We start from the raw sequence: 14,557 nt of genomic DNA on the forward strand, positions 1-14,557 counted from the left end.
GTGCCAAATCGCAAAAAATGGCCTGGTCATTGAGCAGCCAACTCTTCCAGGGCTGAAGAGGTTAATGTTATTTATATGTGAGTAGATACACCGTTTTTATTAAAGGTGTTTTAAACTATTGCACTATGAACAATTCCCCATCCTCTTTTTTATGATATAATTGCTTGGGTGTTCCTGGCGTGACCTTACCAGAGCTTTGGAAGGGGCTGACAGGCTGGTTTGAGAGGCTGAGCTTTTATCATCTATTCATCCTGATTTCATCCCAGAAGTTCTGTTAGACCTCCTAGTATATGAGCTCTAACTGTCTGATTTGATTTGTTAATTGATTATTTTTTATTTAATTATTTATTTTCATTACTTGATATAACGTATGGATTCATTTATTCACACTGATTATTTTTATCTATTTACGATTTGGTTTATATTTATTTGCATGTTTTGCACATACTGATTGACAGCGCCGCACAATTTGAATATTTAAGTGTGGTGATTTTAACTTGGCAGAAGAAGTTTGGCAAGCAGTGTCACTTGCTAAACTCGCCCAATGAAATCAATGAGACATCACTGCAACCAAAAGCCAGACCCTTGGCTGGTGGTTGTGGCTTGGTAGTTCAAAGTAAAATCCCCATTCAGCTGTGACACAGGCAGGGCCGTCTTTAATATTGATTGGACCCTGGGCAAAACTTTTCTTGGCCCCCCCCACCGCCATGCAGTTTTGCTCTCCACCTGCTCTGAGACATACAATAAATAGCAGCTATACTCAAAATCAGTTTACTGAATCACATCAGGCAGCTATTGCGATTGGTTGCCAGAGGTTACAGTGTATTATTACCGCTCACTGACTGGTTGCTAGAGGTTACAGCACATATTACAGCTCACTGATTAGTTGCTAGAGGTTACAGCTCATGATTTCTGCTTGTTGAGATTACTGTACAGTAATACTGCTCACTGATTTGTTGCTAGAGGTTACAGCACATCATCTCCTCACTCCAGGGGTCATGCTATACATATGGATGCCGCCTTTATTTACATATCTATGCAGCTATTTACATATGAAAGCTGCTGCTATTTACATATAAATGCTGGTTATTTCCATGTAAACACAGGGTCTGCAGGTGAGTCAGCTGTACACAATAGGGCAGAGCTGGGCAGCATTAGTAGCAGCACTTAACACTGAGATATCAGGACACAGCAAGAGACAAGGAAATTTAAACTAGGGATAGTTGGCAAGTATGAGGCAGCTGCTTTGGGCCCCACAACAATGAAAGGGCCCAGGGCAGCTGCCCCTTTTGCCCTGCCTTAAAAACGGCCCTGGGCACAGGCATTCGGAAGGCTGCAGTTTTGAAGAGGGGCGATAGGGACTGCCGCAATTTGAGCCTACCCTAAAGGACATCTACGTAAACAGAAAATTCGGATGTGAAAACTGGGTGTTTTAAGGGAATAAACTATGCAAACCAAGTCATTAACTTCCATCACCAGCCTTGTCCATCAACCAGGTAAAGCCTCAGTCAGATGATTGGATGCTGGAAAGTTGATGATATTTTGACCACAGTGAGCTGGCTTGTTAGACTGCAGACAAATTCTAATTTTACAAGGATTCAGCTTTGCTCGTCATTCTCTGTCCATTATTGTATATTCATATCTGCCCACTATTGATAGTCAAACAGTGCTTTTCTGGTTCTGTTAGTTCTTGCAGCATTTGTCAGCCTGGTCTGCCACTTTCTGTCAAATTGTACAATGGTATCTATCAAATACACTCTATCAAATTTTCTAGCTTCTACTGATAAGTGATACTCACTTTTAAAGAGTTCTTTCTTCTTTTTGTTTACCATCACCTCCACGGCAGCCATCTCTGGGCACTGAAAAAGAGCCAGCATGAATGAAACACACATGTTCTAGAAATCTGACTGCTAATAGATCTTTAAAGCAGTTGTATAGTCATTTTTGCAACTTTTACCTACAGGTAAGCCTATAGGCTTACCTGTAGGTAAAAAGAATATCTCCTAAACCTCTACGGTTTAGGAGATATTCCCCTCGCAATGAGCTGCTGACTTCAGTGGCGCATGCGCACCGGGGATTCTCGGCTAAAAGTCCAGTAGATGCCAGACCCTGGCGGGAAGAAAAGTGATGGCATCGCTGCTCCGGCCATTCACATCGCCGGAGCCGCGATACCCGGAAGACACGCCAACGGAACATGTCAGCTCAGAGTGAGATTCTGGCACCTCGTTCTAAGGTAAGTATTTCATAATGAGCTAGTATGCGGTGCATACTAGCTCATTATGCCTTTTCCTTTACAGGTGTAAAAAAAAAAAGTCAGCAGGTTTAGTCCCGCTTTAAGCAGATTAAAGTACAACTATAGGCAAAACTATATTGGTAAATTTTGGATAGAGTAAGAAAGGGTTATAACCCTTGTGAGATTTGTTTTTCACCATCCATCTGTGTCCCATTTTGGAGATTTACCTTCACTTCCTGTCCCATAGCCAAACAGAAGAGAGGAAATCCCTGCAAAATAAAGGGATTTTGTTGATGACCCCCAGGTCACCAGAACTAGTGTACCCATTGGAAGATTTCCCCTCTACAGTATTACTTTTCTGGGGACAGCCCAAAATTTGGGGTTTTGTTTTTTACGTTCACTATCAATGATAATGGTGAACAGGACAATTAGAGAGTGAATCTCCTTCACAGGGGGCACAGACAGCAATACAAACTGACAAGCATTTAAATCCCTATCCACTTTATCCAAAACTAAAAAAAAAAATTGCCTTTAGTTATATTTTAATGCTTCTGAGAGACACTATACTGTGGGACATTAGAGGCATATTCAGTGTCTGGCTTATCTCAGGGTAACTATAGCTATTGGCCAGCAACATGGGTTTGCTCCTGGGAATAACACGCCAGAGAGTCAACTGAGTTCACAAAATGATTGCATGGATCCAGAATTGCCAAACTCGTACCTCCCAACATTTTGAGATGGGAATGAGGGTAAAATGTACAAATGCAGATAGAAACTGATTGGAGCTGCTTATATTGGGGGGATCAATACCATTTGAAATGGGTTTTCTAACTAATCTAAACAATGATCAGCTTAATAGTAATCATCCAGTGGGTATCTGCCTAGCCCTACAGACAGGAGAGCAATACCCAGTTTTGCCAAAAAAAGGCCTGAATGGACAATTGTCATGTAGTTTATATGACCACTAGGGTTAAATTGGATTCTAAATATTTAGTATGCTTACCACCAACACTCCATTGGTTGTAACTTTCATTCTTGTTTCTGGTCTGTGAAATAAAGATAACATTAGCAATTTTCATGTGCCTATCCTAACCCCTCTAACTCTACACTTTCTTTTGCATAGGCAACTGCTTCAACCCTCATGGCATGTCAAGTGGTATATCAAACAACAATAGACAACTGAGAGTGGCAAGGCTGTGTTTGTGTCTAGGACACCAGGATATTACCCATACCACCTAAGGCCTGGCTGCAACTGTGAATCTCAACATCCCTATGCTGGCCAGGATTTTTTCTTTTGTACTTCTCATAGAGATCCTTTATGAATCAACACTTAATGTCTTAGACCCCTTTCACACTGGGGCGTTTTTCAGGCATTTTTCAGGAGCTTTAGCGTTAAAAAACAGCGCCTGTAAAGCACTTGAAAGAAGCCTCATCTGCAGTCCCAATGTGAAAGCCCAAGTGCTTTAAGAGCCCTTTCACAATGTCAGCGCCCGAAAAATGCTTGCAATGCACCGCTTAAACTAGCAGCGCTTTACCAGCGTTTTTCAAGCGTTATTGGGGCGCTTTTAACCCCTGCTAGTGGCGAAATAAAGGGTTAAAAGTGCCCACAAACCGCTGCTGCCAATAGTGCTTTTCAGGCGTTTTACAGGCACTTCCCATTGATTTCAATGGGAAGGGGCGCTTTAGGAGCGTTGTATTCACTGCTCCAAAAGCGCTGCAAAGAAGCTGCTTGCAGGACTTTTTTGACTCCCTGCCCAGCGCAGCGCCTCAGTGTGAAAGCACTCGGGCTTTTACATTGGGATTGCAGTTGTGGCTTCTTTCAGGCGTTTTACAGGCGCTTTTTTTTAAAGCTAAAGCGCCTGAAAAACGCCCCAGTGTGAAAGGGATCTCAGTGTGAAAGCACTCAGGCTTTTACATTGGGATTGCAGTTGCAGCTTCTTTCAAGCGCTTTACAGGTGCTTTTTTTAACGCTAAAGCGCCTGAAAAACGCTCGAAAAACGCCCCAGTGTGAAAGGGGTATTAAGGCAGGTTCCCCGAAATTTCTAAATGAAGGGCCAGTTTTCTGTCCTTCAGACTTTAGGGGCCCAACTGCAGCCAGTGGGAATAGAAAATGCATCAGACTTGGTGGTTAGTGGAAAAAAAAAAAAAGTGCCAGTGGTCAATAAGAGGAGGAATAGGGCCCAATCATTGGGGTCAGTGGGAGGAAAAGTGCCCCATGGTTGGTATCAGTGAGATGAATACTGCCCCAAATTATGCCCAATCAATGGTGTCAGTGGGAGAAATGGTGCTCAATCAAGGGTATCAGTGGGAGGAAAAGTGCCCCATCATTGGTGTCAGTGGGAGGAAAAGTGTCCCATCATTGGTGTCAGTGAGAGGAATACTGCCTCTTAGTTGGTGTAATTTGAAAGAATAGTGCCGATCATTGGTGTCAGTGGGAGGAATAGTGCCCCATCGTTGGTACCACTTGGAGGAATAGTGTCTCATGGTTGGTGTCAGTGGGAGGAATTATGCCCTATTGTCAGTGTCAGTGGAAGGAATGGTGGCTCATTGTTGGTGTCAGCATGAGGACTATAGTACCCAGGCATCCAATCATAACAGTGCAATCATTTAGATAGGACTTAAATTGCTCATCCATGTACGCAAAGTTGGTATACTTATTGACACCTGTCACTTGTAGGTAAAATTCAGCACATCACCTCCTTTAGAAATGATGCAAGTGCAATCAGAATGCAGTTTGAGATTCTTTTCAGAGCCTTCTAAGTAGCTTCACAGATACTTCTGATATCCTTCTGACCCTCCTTTGACCTTTTTCTAAACTTCATCAAACTGCTTTTGCATTCTCATTGAATCATATGGAGAATAAAGCTGTTCTGTTCAAGCAAAAGTCTGTGTACATAGTCCCTTACTCATGTATTGTAATGATCAGTATTTGTACTTACATGGTCACCAGATTAAATTCTACATGAAGTTCCTCCTGCAACTGAGAAGGAAAATAATTATATTAACTTCAAGACAAATCAGCTTTAAAGTACATCTTAAGTCAGAATCTTAGTTTTTGGATAGAATTTTGTGAGATTTTCCCTCAATTTCCCGTAGTGGAAACACAGCAGGAAGAAATCTCTTCAAAGTAAGGACATAATCCAGATGTCACTGGGACCATTGTCCCCAATGATTTCAACTGAAAAATGTTGAATTCACCACCACTTTCCATTATGAGGCACATTAATGAAAACCTAACAGGGTTTCCACCCCTTCTACTCTACTCCAAACTAACCAGAAACAAGTTTTGGGTGTAGATACGCTTTAAGGAATAGACATTTTGATTCTATCAGTTCAGAGGTTATGATATTGTATTTAAACACAAAGCAGAAGCGTTAGTTCCAATGCCTTATCTTCAGGGGCCTCTATATATTTTTAGCTGCTCATAAAATCTTGCCAGATCCCAAAACTAGAAAGTATGCTCTGTGGAAATCTCAACTTCTGAGCAAAGTTAAAAGTAGGCACTCTCCCTGGGGTAAAAGTGCAGCACGTAAGTGGGAACCCTGATCCCTAATGTATAAGTCATATATTAAATATCTAATTGCAGGAAGTGTTCACATACTCACAAAACATAATCCTTAATAGTGCCCAAAAATAATAATTTACATGAACAAACTATAACTGTTCCAAACCAGCATGAGCTTAACAACAGCGATAACACTTATTTGTAAAATCAGCACTACAGTGCACCTTCCCCTTTCTTGCAAAAAAAGACAAAAAAACAATGAGTTTTTGCATAAACAAATATAAATATTTGTAATAATATATATGATAAAATGCGTTGGACGGGATTACCCTACGTCACTTCCGCTATGTCACTTCTGCCCATTGGATTGCACGCTTTTGGTTCCACAAACCAACCATATAAAGAAGGGATTGTTAGGCGCCATTTTCTACATTTGTCATTTGCATTTGCTTTGTTTTAACCTTTTAAGATAATAAAGCGGAATTACATTATTCTGGATCTCTCCCTGTCTCTCTGTACATGGTGGCTTATTTGAAGTGGAGAGGAGAAGGGTTTGGCATCCGAATTACCTATAGTGAAAAAAAAGTGCCCAGTTTGTTGGTCCTGAAGACTTATGGTCAAGAGGAAAAGCCAAGGTAAAGGGAATCTTGAATATTTCAGAAAAAAAGACCCACTTATATAAATAATGGGGTCCACAAACATCGGTGAGTGTGTGGCACAGGGGGAAATGTGGGGAGAATTAGCAAGAAAGTGGAGCAGAAAATTGAAAGTTGAAATAATTGATACACAAAAGAACTGTTATAATGGAATTGTAATAGTCACAATTTGCAATGAAGGGGGAGGTGCACCCTAGTGCTAAATTCACAAATTAAGTGTCACTATTGCAGTTGAGTAAATAGTTTGTAATTATTATTATATTTATATTATTTGTTGATGCAATAATTCATAGTTGTCTTTTGAAGTGCTGATTTAACAAATAAGTGTTATCACTGTGGTGGAGCTCATGCACGTTTGGAACAATTACTATATCATGTCTGTATATATATATATATATATATATATATATATATATATATATATATATATATATATATACACATTTTCTTTTCCTATATTGTATTTTTTTCATGCAAATTAATATTTTGGGACACTAATAAGGATTATCTTGTATGGTTATGTGAACACTATAGGCAATTGGATTTTTGACTTATACCTGCACTTTTACTTTTTACTTTTTGTAATTAAAGTGGTTCTAAAGCCTAAACATTTTTTACCTTAATGACATCCTTGCATTGAGGTAAAAAATGTTTAGGCATCATTTTGCCCCCCCCCCCCCCCATTAACTGAGCCTTCATTGGATCTAGCACTGTGGCTTCCCATGGGGGCACGGCACAGAGGGGAGGGGCCAGGAGTGCCGACGGAGGACCCGAGAAGAGGAGGATCAGGGCCACTCTGTGTAATTCCATTGCACAGAGCAGAGCACAATTACTTTAAATCCTAATAATCAGGGGGATATTTGAATGTTTAGTAGTTTAGGAGTTTTTTTTTCATTATTTATCATGTAACCATAGCAGAAATAGCTTCCCTGCTGATAAGTTAATAGTCATGTGAAGGAAATGAGGGACACCTTCTGTGTCTGTACCAAGGCCAAACATTCCAGGGTATGTAAACTTTTTATCATATTTATACTAAAGCGTAAACTGTATTTCATGGGAAAAGAATGGACATTGTCCATGAGACAACTGGTAACTGGATAATGTGATAGCAAAATATGTTCCACTTTCACGGTCTCAGATATACAGGATGTCAAGCTCTAGTAAAAGCACACGCAGATCTATAAAACTAATAAAATTGTAAGTTATAAAAGAAGTTGCTGAAATCAATAAATAACTCTGTTTCAGCATGGAAATGAAACTGCTTACTGTACATCCCAATACATACCTCTTTATTTAGCATGAAGCTTTCCAATATTGTTTCATTAAGTGGGACATTTCCCAGATCATAGTTCACTGTAAAAAGGTGGTCATCTCCAGTCCCTACATCCTCATCATGTAGTGACAACTCTAGGATGTTCTGTGGACAGAAGCAAACAAGATGGAACACTTAAAGCAGAACTCTAGAACTCGAAAATCAAAAAATAATAGCCCATTAAAAGACAAAAGAAAAAAAGCAGCTTTGGCTGCAATATTAACCTTCAGTCCAGAGCTGTTACCCACACTACATCTTTTTCCCCCACTAGATGTCCACAGTCTTACTGGTTGAATGACAAACAGCATCATTCAACCCACTTTCTGTGAGCCTAGACAGTCATGGGCCTGTCCCCAGCCTGTGACCGGACAGTGAAGGAGAAGCAACACAATGATGAGCCCATCTGTCTGTCACTGTTTTGGCCTCCTATTAGGATGCTCCAAGTATGGCTTCTCCCAAGTCAAATTCAGGTAGTACACTGCTTACATTTAGGAAAATACATTTGATTATGTATTACTGAATACAGAGCTTTAAATGTTTTATTTCTGCCTGGAATCCAGCTTTAAAATTACAACCTCCAACTATTTTCAAAGTTAGAGAAACATCCAATATTACAGAGAAGAACATGGACATACTTTTTCAGATTTGTATGCATATTAATGATTGAGATCTTGGCGTTGATTTACTAAAGACAAATAGACTGTGCACTTTGCAAGTACAGTTGTTCTCATTTTTCCCAGAGTTGGGTTAATGAGGTGAAGCTTCACTTTAGAAATAATACCCAATCAGGAAAAAAATTTTTTCTTGCGCATGATTGGATGATGGAAATCAGCAGAGTTTTACAGCAAAAAGAGTGCAACTTCAATTGCAAAGTGTACAGTTTATTTGCACTCTGGATGTACAGTTCATAGATGGCAATAAGCGAGTACAGTCAAAAAGAAAAAAGAAAAGTCTTTGTCTCATTTTTTTTAGAAATATGCAACAAAATTAATTGGTTTTATGTTAAAATACCACACCCCCATCGCAGCAAGCTCCAGTTCATTTACATCAACCTTATGACTTTTCTATGTTCTGGGGAACACATAGAAATATTAATTGTATCAATCCAGTAGAATGAAAATTTGCAGCGTGTCTTCTGGATTGCGAGGGTGCCTAGGCACTCCTTTTTTTGTATCCTTATAGCCATACAATGTATCTGCAGTGTGAAAACGTAGCTACTTCTGACTGTTTGTTTCAGAAGACCTAGAGTGAGATTTGGTGACACTATTACTGCGCTGCTCCCTGTTTTCCCTATTGGAGGCTCTGACACGAGGAAGCAAAGCCCTGCTCATCTACCGAGTTTCTCCATACCGAGTCACAGTGCTGAACAAAGCATGGAAAATCAGTGATGGGGAAAGATCTGCTGTAGGAAGACCACAGGCAATGCTGGCGATCAGCCCTTTGCCCTCGGCATGTCCTTTATCAGGCTCAGCTTTCAGAGTTCCTCTTTAACTTTAGATATATGTAACAAAAGAACAGGTGAAAGAATATGACTCATGTTTTCGGCATTCCTTCTTAACATCAGTTGTCATACCTTAACCTGGCTGTGTATTCTAAAGTGAAATGTCTCATCCCAGGCAGGGTTTTCATTGTTCCAAACTGTCTTGGTTCTCTTCTTATCCGTCAATGATGTTGGCAGCCATAAACAAACATAACAATCTGGTTTGGTCACTGCAGTGGAAATAAAAGACAAAGGTTTGGTTGACAAATTATTCTAAAGCAGATGCTATTATATTATATCGTGTCGATCCACTTCTAGTTGATACTCCATGCATCTTTTACTGACATTGAAAGCTGAAGCCCCAATATTAAAAAAAAAATTGCTAGGAGGTAGTTTTTTGGCAAAAGAGATATGCAAAATATTTTCTTGAAAAAAAAAACTCTCTTAGTATTAGCAATTCTTTTTTTGTGTACACTGCGTGCAGTGCATGCACAGGGCAGTGTACACACCAAGCCCATACCCTATATCTGTAAGAGGCTGGTGTTAAGTCCAGTATGCGCTTTAAGAAAATAGGAACGAACGATCGTCCGGTTTTCCTCGATGTTTCACAACAGGTCGAAACCGAGGAGGGTACTAACTGTATGAAAATTCTCCAACAACAAAAGCTTATTCTTTGTTGTTTATTGTTTCTGATCACACTCTGTCTTTTGTTTTTGATGAAAACTGTATGAAAACAATACACATTAAATGAAAATCATTAGTTCTGTTCTGATTTTTAGTCTCTCTATTGGGGTCAATCTGATCAACAGAAATCAAATAGTTTCCTCTATCCATGCTAAACAGCATGGACTGAAGAAATCCCCTCTGTTGGCTATCGTATTTTGACAGCCAGCATCCATGGCTGTCTAAATTAGTGGTTCTCAACCCTGTCCTCAAGTATCCACAACAGGCCATGTTTTGGGAATTTCTCTTAGATAAAATAGCTGTCCAAAATACCAAGCCATTGACTCTGATTTAAAGCACCTGTGCAAGATAAAGGAAAACCTGCAAACATGGCCTGTTGGGGGTACTTGAGGACAGGTTTAAGAACCACTGGTCTATATACCTGAACAGTAACTGCATCTGATGTGATGCTCGGCTATCAATTTTCTAACTGGCTCTTTGACAAAAAGTCAACTAAAAAATCATATTTTGTTAAGCTGGGTGGTGCTGACAGGGCCACCCGTGACTCAAATCTGAGCAGTCTATAGCAGCCTTTATTATTTCATGCTAGAAAAAAAAAACTGTTTGTTAGACTTTAAAGTGTTACTAAACCCACAACAGTAAAATCAGTGTGTATATGCAGTAAAGCATGCTTGTTACACTCACTGTGGAACCTAAGGGGGTAATCCTCTGCATTGTGTTAAAAGGCTGCTGGTTTCTTGTATGCACAGATCCTCCCTGCACTGTCCCCCTGGACAAGTCTGGATAAGATAGAGCTTTTGGAGTCAGGCTGCACATGCTCAGTTTTTTTTTTTTTTTTGCTTCCTTGGTAGTGCATGTGATCAACACAGGGTCAATCAGCACAGGGCCAATCAGCACTGTCCAAACATGTCCACCCAGAGGGTCAGGAGCCCTGCAGCCTTATAGAACAGCTCAGTCCAGTATGAAAACTCCTAGTACAAGCTTCATCAGGAACTGATAAAAGTCACAAGACTGTTATATACTGCTGATGAGAAAGGGTATTTAGCAGTTTACATTTACTAAAATAATTGCATTTCCATGTTCTGTGTACTGTGGGAGACCAGATATAGTGAATGCAGGGTTCTGGGTATAGTAACTCTTTTAACTTTATTTATTTAATTAAATAAATACAGAAATGTGCATGCAGCCACTAAGAAAGTACTGATGTATTTATTCCTGCATGAATAAAACTAATGCTTACCGATATCTGCCCCATGGATGTTCTGAGCCTGTATTATTCTCACAGTCAGTTCACAACTTGATGCTTGCTCCTGCTCATGAAAAGGAAAACAAATTATTATTATTTTTTTTTAAGGTAAATAAAAATCACTACAGTATAAGAAATATAGTAATTGCGCGGGTGAAAAAATGGTGATGAATGATCAAAAAAAGCAGCTGGCAATCAAAAAATTGCCACGCTAGTGATATAAAAGGTAAATAATAATAATTATTCAAAAAAGTGTCCATAAAGTGTCCAGACACTCCTTGTGGTTCTTGGTGTTGGATGACAAAAACACCCAAAGTGCACCTTCCACCGTGAAATATAAAAGGTGTACCCTTACCGGATAGCTAAACTCCACATTATAGGAGCCTAGTAAAGCATAGAATCACACACATCATTGAAGATCCATCCATTGGAAACAAACAAACCATTTTAGTAAATATAAACTGCTAAATACCTTTTCTCATCATCAGTATATAGCAGTGTTGTGACTTCTATCAGTGTCCAGCCAAGCGCTGGTTAAAGCTTGTAGTAGAAGTTTTAATTCCTCCATGATTGTCCTATGAGGCTGTAAGACCCCTGACCCTCTGTCTTGATAGTGCTGATTGGCCTTGTGCTGATCACATGCTCCCTCCCAAGAAAAAAAAAATCTCTCTAACAATACACACCAAAATGAGCATGTGTAGAGTGCTCCCAAGGCTCTGTCTTATCAGGAGATGTATTGGGGTCTGTGGCAGAAAGAGAGGATCAGAGAAGACAGGATCAAATAGCCTTTTTAAACAATGCATGGGATTAACCCCTTAGATTCCATACAGACTGATTTTACTGTTGTGGGTTTTGTAACACTAACTGCAGCTGCCAAACAGGTCAATTTTAGAACCAGGTGGACAAAAATACAAATCCTTTGGCAAATCAAACAGCTTCTATATTTGTATTTTTTCTGATATTTTGCTTCTGTCAGCGGCATTTAGCGCTCCTGATCCTCATTCCAGCATCCTGGTTTTGGCATTCACTTTGTCTGTCTATTCACCTGCACTGTGATTATTGTGGCCAGTCTCTGGGTGAAGATCAAACCTGATTTAAGCCAGCCAAACCTGCAATCTCATGCGTGTGATAGCATGGGTAATACCTGGTTAAGCTACCTGTTTGTCTGCCCTGCTCTACTAGATTGAATTACCTCATTGACGACCTTGGATTGCATATAACTATTCTCTGAACTCTGCCCACCTTTTGGCTTTGGATTTTGACCTTGACTATTCTGAACCTCAACCTTGTCTGTCTGCCAACCGAAAGTACCTGTTTGCTTTGCTCAATTTGTGCATGCCCTGGTGTGGTAGCCAGGCACTATAGCATTGTGTATAAGTCCTGGGGGCAACTGATTACTGAGTACTGGTGGGTCTGCTTTCCTTATGGGAAATGGGGCTCCTATAGGTGAAGAACACAGAAGCCAGCTATAGTGTCTGATCACCTGCATTAGGGTTAAACGTGACAGCTTCTTGGCTGGAGTTTCGCTTAAAAATATGTGCAAAGCCTTTTGTATGTTGTTAATCAAAAAAAAACAAAAAAAAACCCTGTATAATACTGACCATGCATAAAATAATGGATTGTGATGTCTAAAACATGTGCAATTTACAGCTATAATAGACTAACAGCAGAGGTTACAGGAGTCATATCTACAAAACTATATTTAACATTTGTACTGTACTAGACATATCCTTTCATAAAGGCTTAATCCTATTTATCACCAACCATTAAATTATAATAGCAATAGTAAACCTGAACCTCGGGCAGGTATTAAACACACATTAATACAGCTATGTAATCATTATGAATTCCTAAATGTATATTTTTAAAGGCAACAAGTGTAAGTATGTTAATTTGATCTGGAATCAGCTGTACCTTTTTCTTCCTCTGTGATCACATTGGGGAGATTTTCCTCTTATGTTCTGATTGAGAAAAGGTAACAAGAAATCTCCCCCGAATGGGGACACATATGGCAGTAAAAATCTGACACATGCTCTAAACTCTTTCCTATTCCAAACAACTGTTTGGCTGGAGCTGGGCTTTAAAACCCAATCGTGCTTTATGACATGTGTGTAAATCAAAAATCCCCCCCCCCCAAAAACAAAATCCAGCACTGATCTGCATGCTTGCCAAGGCATAAATTCCACCTGCAAGCCAATATTCACCCCAAATAAAAATGAAAAAATTCCCAGTCCACCTAACTCAAATCCCCCCCCCCCATTCCACCTTCCTAGCACAAATCCTTTACCGTTCACATTTCCCCTTCTAGTACAAATATCCCCCCCCCCCAATCCCCCCTGTTAACACAAATTCTATCCCAGTTCAAAACGCCTTGTCACTGCCTGCCAAATGCCTCTGTAAAATCCCCCTCCTAGCACAAATTGTATCCCCTCCCAAAATCCCCCCTCCCAGTGCAAATCGCCTTGTCACTGCCTGTTAAACCTAGCTGCATGAACCCAAGTTTTAATTATGCGTGCGCATGGGGTTCATGCTGGTTCCCGGCGGTACCTGCTCCATCACTGAGAGATGGGTGGCGTAGTCTAGCAGCACTGGTAGAAAGGGACATTGCAATGTGGTGTCTCCTTCATCCTGAGCAGGTGTATGTATGGTGGGAGCAGGAGGCACCTGTATACTGTACAGCTTCATGTTATAATACAAAGACACCAGTTATAAGGCTCGCTCTTAAGTTGGGGTGCCACCATAATGGCGATGCCACACGAATGCCCACCTGGTTACAGGCATTAGCGAGTGTGTACACCGGAGAGTCCGGAGAAAGGAGAAAGGTCAGAGAGAGCAACTAGATCCCAGTGCAGTTGATACATTACTATAGCTCTAATTGGAAAGATACCACAAATCCATAAACTAAAATAGCTATAACAGTACCCAAACAAGTACATATTCCATCATATTCATAGAATGAACTGCCCCTTCCCCTTTCTCTGTTTTCTATGGTCAGTTAAGAACGAAGTTCACCTTTTTTAGAAAATAGTGCATGCAATTAAGGAGACCCAGTATTGCAAATTTGAGCAGATTTGTAAAATGTTCATTCATTTCATTGGTATACTTGAAGGTCATTTGGGCCCCCCTGGAAGCCTGGCTGGAAAAATCCCAGTTAACAACCCCCACATCCTGTCTTGCTGGTAGGACATGAGAACTGTTGGACAATCGCTCTCAGCAGGAATTAAATAAAACCAATGTTTTTCATGCCCTAGCCTTTAACCAAAGGGTTACTTCTCTGTGTAACCATTATCTATTTATTTCTGTTATTACTTTGTTTCAATATTTTTTATTAATATTGTAAGAAAAGTAAAAGAAAAATTATCACTTTGCGGAGCAGCAAAAAAAACTTGCATGCTCTGTATAAACAATAAGAAATGGTACAAAAGTGGGGGGTAGGGGGAA

The 14,557-nt window shown here is 40.1% G+C and overlaps 1 protein-coding gene across 2 annotated transcripts in view; it reads right to left on the minus strand.

Annotated features, from left to right (window-relative positions):
- LOC143943049 (cytosolic phospholipase A2 delta-like) overlaps window positions 1-14,557 on the minus strand; it is an 83,461-nt gene that overhangs the window by 54,857 nt on the left and 14,047 nt on the right. The window contains exons 2-7 of one of the 2 annotated variants that reach the window (XM_077464544.1): window positions 11,111-11,180; window positions 9,280-9,416; window positions 7,680-7,811; window positions 5,173-5,213; window positions 3,237-3,279; window positions 1,799-1,859 (exon numbers count right to left, since the gene is read on the minus strand). In XM_077464544.1, the coding sequence (XP_077320670.1) occupies window positions 1,799-1,859; window positions 3,237-3,279; window positions 5,173-5,213; window positions 7,680-7,811; window positions 9,280-9,416; window positions 11,111-11,180 (484 nt within the window). Of the gene's footprint in view, window positions 1-1,798; window positions 1,860-3,236; window positions 3,280-5,172; window positions 5,214-7,679; window positions 7,812-9,279; window positions 9,417-11,110; window positions 11,184-14,557 lie in introns of both variants that reach the window. The other variant, XM_077464543.1, reaches the window with a different exon arrangement.

This window comes from Lithobates pipiens, unplaced genomic scaffold (assembly GCF_037356315.1).
Source record: "Lithobates pipiens isolate NorthernLeopardFrog02 unplaced genomic scaffold, aLitPip1_a1.2 Scaffold_30, whole genome shotgun sequence".
NCBI classification, from domain to species: domain Eukaryota; kingdom Metazoa; phylum Chordata; class Amphibia; order Anura; family Ranidae; genus Lithobates; species Lithobates pipiens.